A 13404-nucleotide genomic window follows, 5' to 3' on the forward strand; every position below is an offset into this window, starting at 1 on the left:
ACCTGCTCATCAGGAAAGAATAAACATTCACACATACACTCACATGCCGATGGCACAGCCATCCAGAGCAATTTGGGGTTCAGACAATTCAATTCAATAGTTATAAATACATTCTTTGAAGTGTTCATACCTTATGGGGACAATTAAAAATCTGTTATGAAACATAAAATAACTGCAGAAAAATCTCCTGACTTTTGCTATGGAAATCAACATAATGTCTCTTTGATGACAGTACAAACAAATGAAGCGTGCTCTCACCAGTGTCCACTCCAACTTAAGCACTGAGCTCGCAAAGCTTTAACTAGTTAAGCAGTGCCAGCAAAAGTGAAGCCAAATCTGATTCATGACAACACTGAACCAAGAGGGAAGTCAGTGCTCAGTCTGTCATCATCCGATCGGAACTGTTGTACTTGTTGATTTAAAAATGAACCAGTCACAGAAACCAGACTCAAGTGTCTGTTTTTGCAAGCCTCCTAGGAGAGTAGAGTTTCTGGGCATATTCCATGAGCCACAGGTGCAGCAATTAACTGTTCCTTTCAGTCAGTTTGTTGACATGCAGTTATTTGTATAATGTCATCATGCAGTTATGTGAATAAAAAAAAAGAAGAGCTAATGCATTTCAGACATGCCATTCAAATAATGCTACATTCCTATATAAATTATCTTTCTACCACCACACTCATTTAAACACTGCACACTGTAAACAACAAACCATTTTAACTGGCAGAGAGAAAATATAGTGAATATGCAAGTGTCTCAAATCCCGTGTCCTTTGATGCCAAATGTGGAACGACAGTTAAATTCTTCATGAATTGTTTGAGATTTCATTGATGTCATTTAGGCACAAGCCAATCATTTCTCTGCAACTGACTTTTAGTGAAAAGTCAGTGGCTTTTACAAAGGCCATCTGTAGCTGTAATTATTTTGTTGCATAACCAATCCAGTTCTAAGCAGGAAATCTTGATCTTATCATATCCCAAAACGTGTCCAGTTTTTTTTCTTCCTTTTAAAAAAGAAATGTGGATGTGCACCACAGAGTCTTCTACGCATTCAATATTAAAGGGCATTTGCTCTCCTCAAGAAAAACAGCCATTGCAGGCTTCATGAATATAAATTAAACTTTGAATTAATCTTCAGAATTTTTTTCAAACAGCGTTGATGCCACAATGATTCTTTACCCCACCCTTCTCTTTTGTCACATCATTCTGCTACCCAACACCCTTCGTCACCCCCCTTCCCTTTCAGACAATCCCCCTCTTAATTAAAAGAAAAACAGGCCTTGATTCCTCATCTCATCATATAGTAATACGACAACTGGGCCTGAACAAGACCCCAAGGGACATGCACTTACCTTGAGCTGTTGCAGTGCCAGAAAAACACTTCTGTTGCTAATGCTCCAAAGCCTGCAGTTAATATCAATGTACCATATCTTTTTTCGGAAAAACGTGAGGCAGTTTCCTAGTGACCAGGAAGTCTGGCAGGCCTAGCTCTGAACAAAGTGCCTCTTACTTACTAACTCTCAGGTGAGGTCTTTTACATCTGCCTCTGGCTCAGAACTCTTGCACTGCATGGGTGATTTGAAGACATTTGACTCTATTAAACTTTAGAGTGTTTAGAAAGAGCTTACTTTCCTAGAAATCATGCTTCAGGGTTCTGTAAACTATTTCCTCAATGTTTAATAGACAAAGTAATACAACTTTAAACTCACTTCCATGCAGCACCTTTGGTCTCATTTCTTGCTTTGCAGTAACAAACACGTTGACTTTTATTTATGTGCCTTTTAAACATATAAGTATTTTTTATGTAAACACTGAATGAAAAGACACACACATTTAGCAATGTGTGTCAAAAATTGGTAACAATTCTGATGTTGTCTTTGTTTAGCTGCAATACGTTTATGAATCCAGGGGACAAGGATAGGTACAACTGTGTGTCACAAGTGCAATTATGATAACATATGCAGTGTTTCTAGACACTGGGAAGTACACACTGAAAAACAGTGGACCCAGAATTGAGCCAAGAGGGATGCCACAAATGATGTTGACTTTCCCAGACAGACATATTCTCAGAAATGGTGTCTCTCTAGATCGGATGTGAACACAGCAAATACTGATGTCTGACTGGTTGACTTCTGTTTAAAAGAATATGAATAGTTTGGCTTTACCCTTATGAAGGAATACATACATTTAAAAAAAAAGGTTTAAAGCTGCACTACAAAATATTATATAAACACTGCTAAAAACACTAGCTGTACTGTAATGTGAATTGATCAATTATTGTGATGAACCCTCAGAGAATCATTACCTGACTCTGCAGATCCCCTCAACTCTACGGAGCATTTTAGCTTCCTTCAGATCATTGTTTTAATTATACAATCCGCAACTTGTGCTTGTACTACTGTTTTGGTTCAGTCTCATAGCTCTCATCAACCTCCAGATGTGACAGCTGTTTTTAGCAAAAGAGGGATGGCATCTGTTTTCAGCAGAAAGCATTGTAAAATCAACTGTACATTGCCTGCGTAGCACCAAACAGCAGACAGACAAAGTTAGCAACAAGCTGGTGAGCATACAGAGGCAAGGCAAGTTCATTTGTATTTCACCTTTCAACAACAAGGCAATTCAAAGTGTTTACAGAGCCAGATATTTCCCTCAGGTGATGGTGGAGACCAAAACAGAGCTAAAAGGAGTGAATATTGTAATTTATATTGATTAGGCAAATTAATTTATTAGTCATATTAATCAATTCCAATGTACTTTGTCTGCTGGTTGTAAACATAGAACATTGTTTTTAAAAAGTAAATTAATGCAGCTTTTAGTTAAAATCAACTGAATTAATCTTTGCCTGAGGGAAATGGAAAGGGTATTCAGCTAGACTAGTGAAGGAGCCGTGTTGCTTGTGTTCTCACCTCATCTAGATGAACCAGGAAGGTGACGTTGCTGCCCAGGTTGGCGGTGAGTTTCCCGTCTTTGGTTGTCAGCAAGAGTCCTTTAGGAGGCCTGTTGGGGCACTGCTGCTTTCTGGCCGTGTACATTTCTTTAACTCCTTTAGTGCAGTTGTTCAACACCACTTTACGGTAACTTTGGAAAGATCCAAAAAATGATATTTACTTCCTTTAACTTAATTCAATTTTATCCTTTTCTAGTTTAATCTACTCAAGTCTACACATTTCATAGTTTTTCGAATAAATCCCCCACATGCTTCATGAGCTTGTGGTTTAAAACAATGTTATTGAACTCAGTAGAGTGTTGTGTCAGTACAGCTGTCGTGCCCTCGAATTGAGAAAACAGACTAGATGACATCTGACAACACAAGCTGTGTCAGAGGCTGAGACACCTTGAAAACTTAATCACAGCGCTACTAAATAAAAAAGCTCCCACTGTGATTAAGCTTTGCAAGGTGTCTGTCCCTTTGGGGAGCTTCAAAACTAACACAGGAGACACATCTTGCTGGCAAAAGAGAGAAAATGGAATGAAAGTAAATTCTTACACCACAGATACAACAAAATACACATTTTCATGAGTTAATGGTCTCATTCAAGTCTTCTTCATAACAGCATCATATTCATTTAGCAAATTATGGTGGCTACACGCCGACCTGTCAATCAGGACAGAGGTCTAACAATGCTGAACTTGTTTTTGGAGTGCTGCTCATGTTTTCATCTTAAACTCTGATCCTCTCACTGTGTTTTCACTTCATCAAAGTTGATTGGAACATTTTGGTCAACTAGAAATGTCTTGTTCAGTGGTTGGTAGCACCTTGTCAACCAAAGCTAGCTAGCTAGCTAGTATTAGCTGGTAATTTAATGGAACGTATGCCGATTTTCTGTACAGCCGTACATGCAGATGAATGGCACTAGAATCCAGAGGTCTCCTAGCCTGGTTGACACCAGACCCTTCTCAGTTGTAACTGAGAGTGGGTCTGGGCAAGCTTCATTCACAGCTCATTTCCAAAGGGGGCGTCACCAACAGACGCTGCTCAAATGCCTCTGGGTGCAATTGGATAGTCCTTCAACCAATCAGACCAACGATCTGGGTCACGTAGCAGCGACAGCGACATCAACGGGTTGCTGCGCTTCGGTGGCCATCATGTTGAATGTAAACAAGAAGCTGCTCGCTGTCGCTGCGCTATCGTCATCGTGTAAAGCCCGCCTCAACGGTTGTGATTGGTGCCTTGATTTGGAAAAATTGGAAATGGGCTTGAATGGGCTCTTGGCCAGACTGACTTGCAGAGCATATCTCAAATTTGCTGGAAGTTCGTCAGGGTTTTCCCAGACTAGGGTTGAAAATCTGTGACTTTCTCTCTTTAGCGTTTAGCTTAGTGCAGCGCCATTGAAACCATAGAAACACTGGCATGGTTGTGTCATCCTTCACCCTTTTGTCCAAATATGTTCACTTCGGGCTTTAAAATACAGAGATGGCGATGGACAAACTGCAAACTCCTGGCTTCAAAATGGCAGTCCACAAACCAATGGGTGACGTCACTGATGCAATGTCCATTTATTTCTACAGTCTATACTTTATTATTAAGAACTTATTATCACAAGTGTCTAAACCTTCAACGTGTACCGCACTGGTAGTAATTTTAACATTAGGGATGTGCTAGTAAATCTGGATATTGAAATAAGTTCACTTGAGTTGAATGATCACAAAGCAAACAGCACAGCACATCATTCAGTTTTGCACTGCTAATCATATTAAATCTGGTATCTGCTCTAAAGCCCTGCTTGAGCCTCTAAGAGACAGCCTCCAAAACAGACGCATTTATGCAAAGAAAATATTCCCATAAATGTATGTTAAACACAAATCACATAGTCCTCACCCTGTGCTGTTGAGGTAGTTTTGACCCTGGCTGCAGCTTCTGGAGACAGTGGAGGGGTTGAACCAGAAGGCAGGCCGGCAGTTCCCGTCGCTGCGCCGCTCATATCCATAATCACTGTTGGACAACAAAGCACATCCAAACAGCACCTGATCAATATCAGCATGTGAGAAGGGACATTTCCAGTGTGTTCCACATCCACGTCTTATCTATCTTTTTATAACTGGTGACCAGGGGCCTGTCTGGCACGGAGATGCACCAACATTATTATGTATTGATATATTGAAGGCCACAGTTGACAAATGCGCCACAGCAGTGTGAAGAAGTGTGAATGGAAACACACCGTGGAGGGGGGTTTGTTAACATATACAGGGCTAATGAACTCTCACTTTCCTGCTAGCGTTTCCAATCAGAACATGATTTACATCTAACAAAGCAACGTAAGCAAGTGTCCTTTCTAATAATGGTCATTGGGCAAGGGCATTGATTTATCAATTAATCACCAAGCCAGAACAAATAAACAAAACCAAAAAGCCAGTGGCTGACTAGTCTAGTTTGACTCTGTGATTACCACAGTGTGAACTATTCATTAGCTGTCAAGGCAGACTGGTTGCACAGGTGCATACTGTACGTATGGCTTCCGAGGTAAAAGGTTAGTCTGGGAACTTTGGAAAGAAACAAACAGATTGTGTACAATAGTGTGCACACATAATTGGGATTGTGGTTCAATCTTTTCATAATATTAAAAATCACATCTCTCTTTGAATTGGCTCTTTTACTTAGAAAACCATGTGTTACAGCTCCAGTCGGCATCCTCATGTGTGTATTTAATGTGTGTTAATTGAGTGATTTGTGAGATGCAAAGGAAGCTGATTGGTGCGGCATGCCACCACTGACCAGCCAACTGAGGAAGGCTGCCTCCAGTTTAAAAGGCCTGATGAATTACAGCTGAGAGCTGAATTATTAGCAGGCTGTTGTGGCTGTGTATGGTTCTTCCACACGCTACTGAGGCTCCTGTTTGTGAAATGAATCAATGTAAATTGCCAATATGTCTTGTTTCTTCAAACTTCAATCATCCAATCCACCAAACACCAAACGAGTCAATGGCAGAATAAGCTGTTTGGCATTGGCAGAGAAGATTTGGCAAATTTTTCATGGGCGCAACCCACATAGTCATCACTGCTGCTCATCCCACAAATGCATGTTCCTTACAAATGGGACACCATTTGAACTGAACTAAACAGGCTTTCCAACGGTATAAGATTCATTGCCAACAACCATTGTTACCACAGAGAAATAATCTACCAAACACAAATATCCTTACTTTTTGTGCTAAGTTTATATTCTCCCCCCGAAACACATTTCCTTTTTATTTTTAAAGAACTATAAAATTGCTATTTTTTTACAAAAGCTCCTGCAAAATCAGGCATTTTGGGCTGCAACAATCCTGGAGGGACTGAGGAGTAGAGGTTTTTTCTGCACTGATGGTTTTTAAAATCCTCATTTTATAATTTAGGCATGCTTCAAATGCTTCTCTGACAGAGAGAGACAGAGCCAGCTAGGCAGGCAAAAATCAGACTTAGTCAAAGAAAGAAAATCAAACAAACTTTACATATATAGTATGTACTGTATATAGTACAGTGTATATATAGTTAAATGGGATGCATTTGGCACTCTACAAACACAAATTGCTGTATGTTGATGTTTTTTTGTTTAGTATTTAGCAAGTGTTTAGCATTTGCATACATATCGAAACTATTTACACCCACCCACATCATCTCAACAGAATTAGGAGCATAGCGAGCTCACAGATAGACACGACAGAGATAGACAGTATGAGCAAATTGTGCAAAACGATCCTAAACTTATCAGATTATTGGAAAACACAGCAAATGGAGTAAATTAATGAGACACATGGATAGCATATGCAATGGATTCCACTTAAATGGCTCAACATTAGCCTTGGGCTGCATGCTTCAATTGATGCACTGTTACTGATTACATATTTTCTCTTTTCCTCAAACGTTTATTTTTGTTTAGTTTTTTTTTTTAACCAAAAGTGACCTCAAACTTGTAAATGTGTGTTGTGTTGCTGTGATACAAACCAGTTCATTTCTCTGCTGAAAAAATAACACCTCTGTATTACTTCTGCAAGAGCATACATCCATCAAGTCAATTCATCAAAATGGCTCTGTAAGTAACAACTGTGATGTGTGAAGTGGAAGAGGGTAATTAATGGTAGTGGGGTTGATGCACTTGAAAATAACAAATGGCTGCTGAAGGGTAGCTGTCATTTTCAAAAAGTAATAGTTGTTTTTAACTTTTCCATACAGGAGCTTTGATTGGGTTAGGGTTACGGGGTTAGGTTAGTTTGATTTAACTACATTACCTGTTGATTCGTCCTGTTACAAACAGCATCACGTTCCCACTCCCAGCTCGTCCAAGGCGGCTGCTTGGTCATGACACATTGGAGTCACCTTTTTAATGCTCTGGGAACCCTTTGGACGTACCTTTTTTAATGCTTATTTTTCATCGTGCAGGGTAGTCCCAATGTCAATTCAAACAAAACTATGTTCTGATTCCAACTCTTCACATACTGACGCTTTCACTTGTCAGCACACTGGGTACTGTTTTAAACAATGGGAAACGGGTGGTTAATGTTGTGAATTCAACCCAAATTACGTAAAACCACTTAGGGTTAGGAAAAGATCATGGGTGGGGTTAAAACAGGTAGGTTTGTAATGTAACTAAAGTGACACACAGGGCACAAACCCCCGTCTCTTGACCCATCCACCACCACAATCTACCTCCCTACGCAGAGTTTCAGTCTTTTAATACTACTCCCTACTAGTGCTGCTCTTCATACTAGGTCATCTTACAGCGCCTGCAGTTGAGCAGTTGCTCTGAGAGCGCTGTGCGTCCCATACAGACGCTGAAGGGTGCCGGTATTCATAGGCGGAAATCACGGGGGGTCAGTGGGGTCAGGACCCACCCCATCTGAGAGCTGTCCCTTCCTAAAAATATCATTAAAACCATGCTGTGGATTGTAAATATTATATACTTCAAATAATTATGTAAGCAGTAAAACAATATAAACACGCAAGGCCAACGTGTATTATGTTTAGAAAAATGTTGAGTCCCCCCTCCCTTGCCTCACAGTGGTTTGGTCCACTGTTTGGTTTCCGCCCTTTATGTTAACGGTACCTACACAGTCCGGTTGCACTGGCGGGAGAGAGCGATTTGTGTCAGAAAGTAGGTTGGCAAGGCTGTTATTCACTTTAAACATCGGATGAAGTGATTCTTTTCTCTAATACATGATTAGATACATGATGCTGAGTCATTTATAAATTTGTCATGACAAAACAAATATGTATTTTTCATTGAGTCCACTATGTTAGCAGTTTACAAAGTTACTTAGCTTGTTTGGTAGCTTGATGGATAGTTAGTTAGCTAACGTTAGCTTGCTAATTCCACCCAACATTCTTTTACTAGTTACAAAAAACAATCCTAACAAAGTTGTCATTCATCTGGCCAGAGCACTGTGCTTTTCTACGCTGTGACAAGAGTGGGAGTGAAACATTAAGTTGTTAGATTTGACTAATTTAGTGGCCGGCTGGCTGGCTAATTAGTTATCTTTCTTGCTAGGGGGCTCAGTTCTCAGTTCAGCAGTATTAGAGAAAAGAATCACTTCATCCGATATTAAAAGTGAATAAAACAGCTTTGCCAGCCTACTTACTGAAGTTGCACATCTACACATATCCTCTAACAAGAACAAATCTGGCTGTATTGTTTGTGTCCCCTTCAATAGTTGCTCTTAACAAACGTTATGTTTATTGTCGCCCCCATCTGTTAGATGACATTTACACCCATGCCAGTATCAGACGCTCAGGGCCACTGACCAAGCTGCCATATTTGACGAGTTGGGAGTGAGAACAGGCTGACATTTGGCAGCTTCCCAATAGAAAATAATTAAAGTACTAACAACTTGAAAAAGCCTACAAAGATGAATGAAAATGGTGTGCTTCTACATGTGTGGCAGTGTTGGAGAACACACATTGTTGTTAATGAAGCTCTCTTTCAGCAGACAATGGAGGGAAACATAATCCCCCTCGACGATTACGAAGAAAGGAGCTATTGTACAAAGACACACATCATCTTACCATTCAAAGTCATGAGCTCGACAAATACAGGACTCAGCTGAGAGGATTCTGGAGTAGTCCTTTCCCAGCATGCAGTAGTTTCCCGGCCTGCGCTTCATGTACATCTGTTTTTGTCCCATCACGCAGGGCTCACCCTGTTGGCACAACAAACACCTCGACTACTGTGACTGATATTTCTTTTTATGGCATGAACTTTAACGTGGTCAGCAGATCACATTCTTATACAATGTTTTCATGTTTATTACCTGGTTGTGCAGGTGCCAGGTGTCATAGTCTTCATCTGTGCATTTCCTGCTAAAGATGGACTTGTAGTCTATCTTGATGAGCTGCCATTCAGAACGATGGCTGAAGTGTCCAAAAAATCTGCAGAGGCAAATGGTAAAATTACTGGAAATCAATGGAGCAATATCTGAATCTAACTGTGATGACAGTTAGGGCGTGGTTTGATCCCTGTCAATCAAATCTGATCAAACCACACCCACACAATCCTCATGTTAACTGAGTTTTTGAGTTTTAAACTTAATAAATAATAACAGATGCTTTTTTAACTATGACCAACTATTATAGTCGTGACTCAGGCAGCACTGTGGCCTCACAGCAAGAACCCTGGTCGTCCTGGGACTTTCTGTGTGAAGGTGTTCTCCCCGTGTCTGCGTGGGTTTTCTCCGGGTCCGGGTCCCACCACCACTAAAAAAAAACATGTTGCCCTCTCTACCAAGCTTATGTGTGGTGAGCGTCTGGCATCGTAAGGCTGCCGTGCATCCCCTAAGTGGGTGCTACACATTGGTGGTGGTAGAGAGTAGTCCCCCCCCCCCCCCCAAAGTGCTTTCAGTGTCTTTGATAAAGCGCTATATAAATGTAAGGAATTATTATTACTACTATTTCATTTTAGAAGCCATGTTTTTAGGGGCTTTAAGGTTTAATGACAGCCGTCCCATTAACAAGGGATTTCATTATGAACAAACCCATTGTCAAGTTACCTAATATCTACAAAGGTCTGACTAACAGCCTACATGAGCCATTACCTGTCCCTCAGAAATGTGGCTTACTAAGGACTAAATACCACAGAACTTTCCTTAAAGATCCTCCATCCTTCTAGCCTTTTTGAGGGCTGAACAGAATAGAGAAAATACCATTCCCCTTTCACTCAGCCCACAATAACCCCTCAAAGGACAGATAAATCAACACCTTTTAACAAGTCATTCGTCCCTTTTTGGACTTTGTGGACTTACGTCATGATCTGGTTCTCGGCCCCAGCCTCCACCAAGACTCCATCCACGAACAGAGGCACCAAGGAGAAGCTGTGTTGGGTCCACTGCCTCCCCTCGTCAAAGCTGACCCTGTGTGTGTGTGTGTGTGTGTGTGTGTCAGAATGCATTCCCATCACAAACCCAGCAACATCAACGGCACGGAAACAGACGCTCTCTATTAGAGCCTGCTCATGGGGGGATTTAGGTGGGGATCAGAATGACTGGCTTGTCTCAACAGATGAGTCTCTGAGTCTCGGTGCAATTAACTACTGTAGGTTTGGGTAAATATCAAATATCAAGTAAATATCAAGGCTTAGCATTAAAGGGATACTGAAGAGACACACTGTCTGGTTGTCAAAGCAAAGATACACAAAACTGTTTTCAGACCACATGCCAAAAAGGAAAAAGAGCAACGTCACAGGTCCTGGGTAAAGTCTGCACTGGGGTGAAAAAAAACAAGACCAGAATAGAACTGTTTCATGTTGAACTACAAAACTGCAGAGGAAGAAGGAGACAGGGAAAAAAACAATTGGACAGTTTTCATCATCGGGGGCCCGGGCTCTATTGATTCTGACAGCTTATCAACATCGCTGCTGAAGTGAGAACAACTAGGAGTACCTGACTGTGACATGGGTTGAAACACTGCTGAGGCCTGTGCTTGAGAGAAACAACCCCTTCCTCCCCCCGACACACACACACACACACACACACACACACACACACACACACACACACACACACACACACACACACACACCTCCCATGTTGCCTTTAAAAACCCCAGTGCCTTTTATTTGGCTAAAAGTACTGACAGCAGACGTGGACATGCACCTATTCACCTATTATGAGATTCAGTCAGGGGAAGTGTTTAACTGAACAACTGATAAAGCAACACTGGTCCAGAGCTGCTGTACGGTGGCTGTGGAGCTTCAAAGACTTCTTTCTATCTGTCTTTTAGTTTTTCTATTTTTACTTCCTCTACCATCACACTTAAATTGGTTGGGAGAAAAAACCCAGCAGGCTACACTTCACTGGCTCTAAAACTAATTTCAGAATTGTTGCAAAAATGACTGGAGAACAGATCTGGTCTCACTTGGATTAGCCTGCACTGGGGCAACCGATTCGGCAAGAGGAAGGCAATGTGTTAATGAAAACACTAAAAGGGGGGCTCACACGGCTGGCTGTTAATGATAAGTGGCTTGAAAATTCATTCAAATTAGACTGCCTATGATTTTTTTTGTTTGTTTTTTTGCAAGAGCCACAGTCAAAGTGAATTGCTAAATGGATCAAGTGTCACATATGTTATATACCTGTTCATTTATTTGGACCATAAGGTTTGAATTAACCTAAAAATAGCGGTAGGAAATTGGGGAAGCAATTTTAGAAAGGAAGTGTCCAAAAAGGTTCTCTTAATGGACGTACCACAAGTGTCTGGTTGGCACAGATGGCTGTTTGACAGCAATGAGGGCTCCTCCTTTGTCCAGAAACCACACGTTGTGCTCCTCTTCAAAAATCTGAACAGACATATGCAGAAATGAACCGTTATAGTATTGATGTAACAGGCAAAATATTACTTTCATAATGTAATATTGTACAAGAAACATTGTGAATGTGCGTAATGATCCACTAATTATTTGTATAACTCCTTAGTTTTTTCCTAAATTATTTAACTTGGCTATTTAAGTAAATAAATAGTTATTGATAAGATGATAGCATCTTAAAAAACAACAGATAATGCTAAAGCTAGTTAGGGTCCTTTTATAATTAACTTAAATGAATGAAATTGATCTTGTATATATGTAAAGAGTTATGTAGTGACAAACCAGATACAGGACTACGATGTAAATTAGCATTCTTGCTAAAACCAGCATGTTTACATCTTGTTTTTTATACTTATGTTATTAACGTGCTCTGTCCCTATCAAAATAAGAATAAAAATATGCAAATTAGGATCTAGTGACTTTCTCAGCAGGCTTTAGCTACTTTCTTTTTAAAATAGTTAGCAACAATGGCTCTAAAGCAACCTACAAATATCAGCATACCCGGCTAACTAGCTTACAGCCCACTAGCCCACAATAGTAACCTTGCATTACTTCTAAGGCCAGCAGTTAGCATATCCTTAGCTGGCTACATTATTTTATAGGGTAGACTGTGTTGCCTTACTTTGTGGCGTTAGCATTATACATTTAAAGGAAAAAAAATCAGGACTAGCATAATATTGTCACACTGTATGGGAACTGGTCCTGGATGTAACTCAGGGTTTAGGCTAACGTTAGCGCCTCTGTCCTGCTCTTTGTTGGACGTGGGGAAGATGGATAACGTTTGCCAAACCCATTGTTAAACCACACCCTCAGAGGCTTTTCTCTTGTAAAAGTGAAACAAAGAATAAATCTAACCACTGTGTAGCTCGTTCAAGTACGTTTGTCTACATCATACTGTAATTTCTTAAACGAGACAGAGACTGATTCTTTGTTTTTAACCAACTCAGAGTTAATGTTAGCTACTAGCTTATAAAATCCACTAGCAACGGCTGTCATTTCAGTTGGTAAAAGAAGCCTGCTTCTTATAGAAATCAAGCACCAATTGTTTAAAAAAGGACTGTCAATTTTGAGTTGTAAATTGGGTACTGTTATGGTGGCCTTTTTTCAACGCAGACATTTTGACTTGTCAAATGAAACGGTGTAAGTGATACTAATAACATTGAGAATGGCTGCATTCTATTCCTGTGTCCCAGTAAGCTGCCACAGCGATATTACAGTGAGTCAGCATGCACAATACCAGGACTCTGAAACTGACGCAGCTAAACAGAATTCAGCCATCATTAATTGTATTATTTACACCGGTTCTTTTCCCACTTTGGCATGTCAAAATGTTACAAGAAAGGGTCTTTTGTAAACTACCCATGTGCCTCGTTGGAGTGGAAAGCTTGACAGCTTGGTGTAGCGACAGTAACTAAGGGTACTGGAAAGCAAAGTGTCAATTGGGTTGTATGACAGGACACCCTGATACAAAATACATTTGAAAGCCAGTAGCTGTTATGTCAATGTGTAAGTCTGTCAATTGGCTAGATCTGGGTCACCTGTCTCCAGCTATTGCCAGCATCAGAAGATATATACATGCCAACGTTGCTGTAAGACAGCTCTGCTCCGATGTTTCCTGCAGTGGAAATGAAAAAAACA

General features: G+C 40.5%; 1 protein-coding gene across 1 annotated transcript in view; it reads right to left on the reverse strand.

The window, feature by feature from the left end:
• sorcs3a (sortilin related VPS10 domain containing receptor 3a) overlaps positions 1–13404 on the reverse strand; it is a 358459-nt gene that overhangs the window by 48661 nt on the left and 296394 nt on the right. Inside the window, exons 12-18 of the mRNA XM_078270418.1 lie at positions 13305–13381; positions 11648–11739; positions 10208–10315; positions 9221–9338; positions 8976–9109; positions 4819–4932; positions 2906–3077 (exon numbers count right to left, since the gene is read on the reverse strand). Coding sequence (XP_078126544.1) covers positions 2906–3077; positions 4819–4932; positions 8976–9109; positions 9221–9338; positions 10208–10315; positions 11648–11739; positions 13305–13381 — 815 coding nt within the window. The remainder of the gene's footprint in view (positions 1–2905; positions 3078–4818; positions 4933–8975; positions 9110–9220; positions 9339–10207; positions 10316–11647; positions 11740–13304; positions 13382–13404) is intronic.

This window comes from Sander vitreus, chromosome 2 (genome assembly GCF_031162955.1).
Source record: "Sander vitreus isolate 19-12246 chromosome 2, sanVit1, whole genome shotgun sequence".
Taxonomy (NCBI): domain Eukaryota; kingdom Metazoa; phylum Chordata; class Actinopteri; order Perciformes; family Percidae; genus Sander; species Sander vitreus.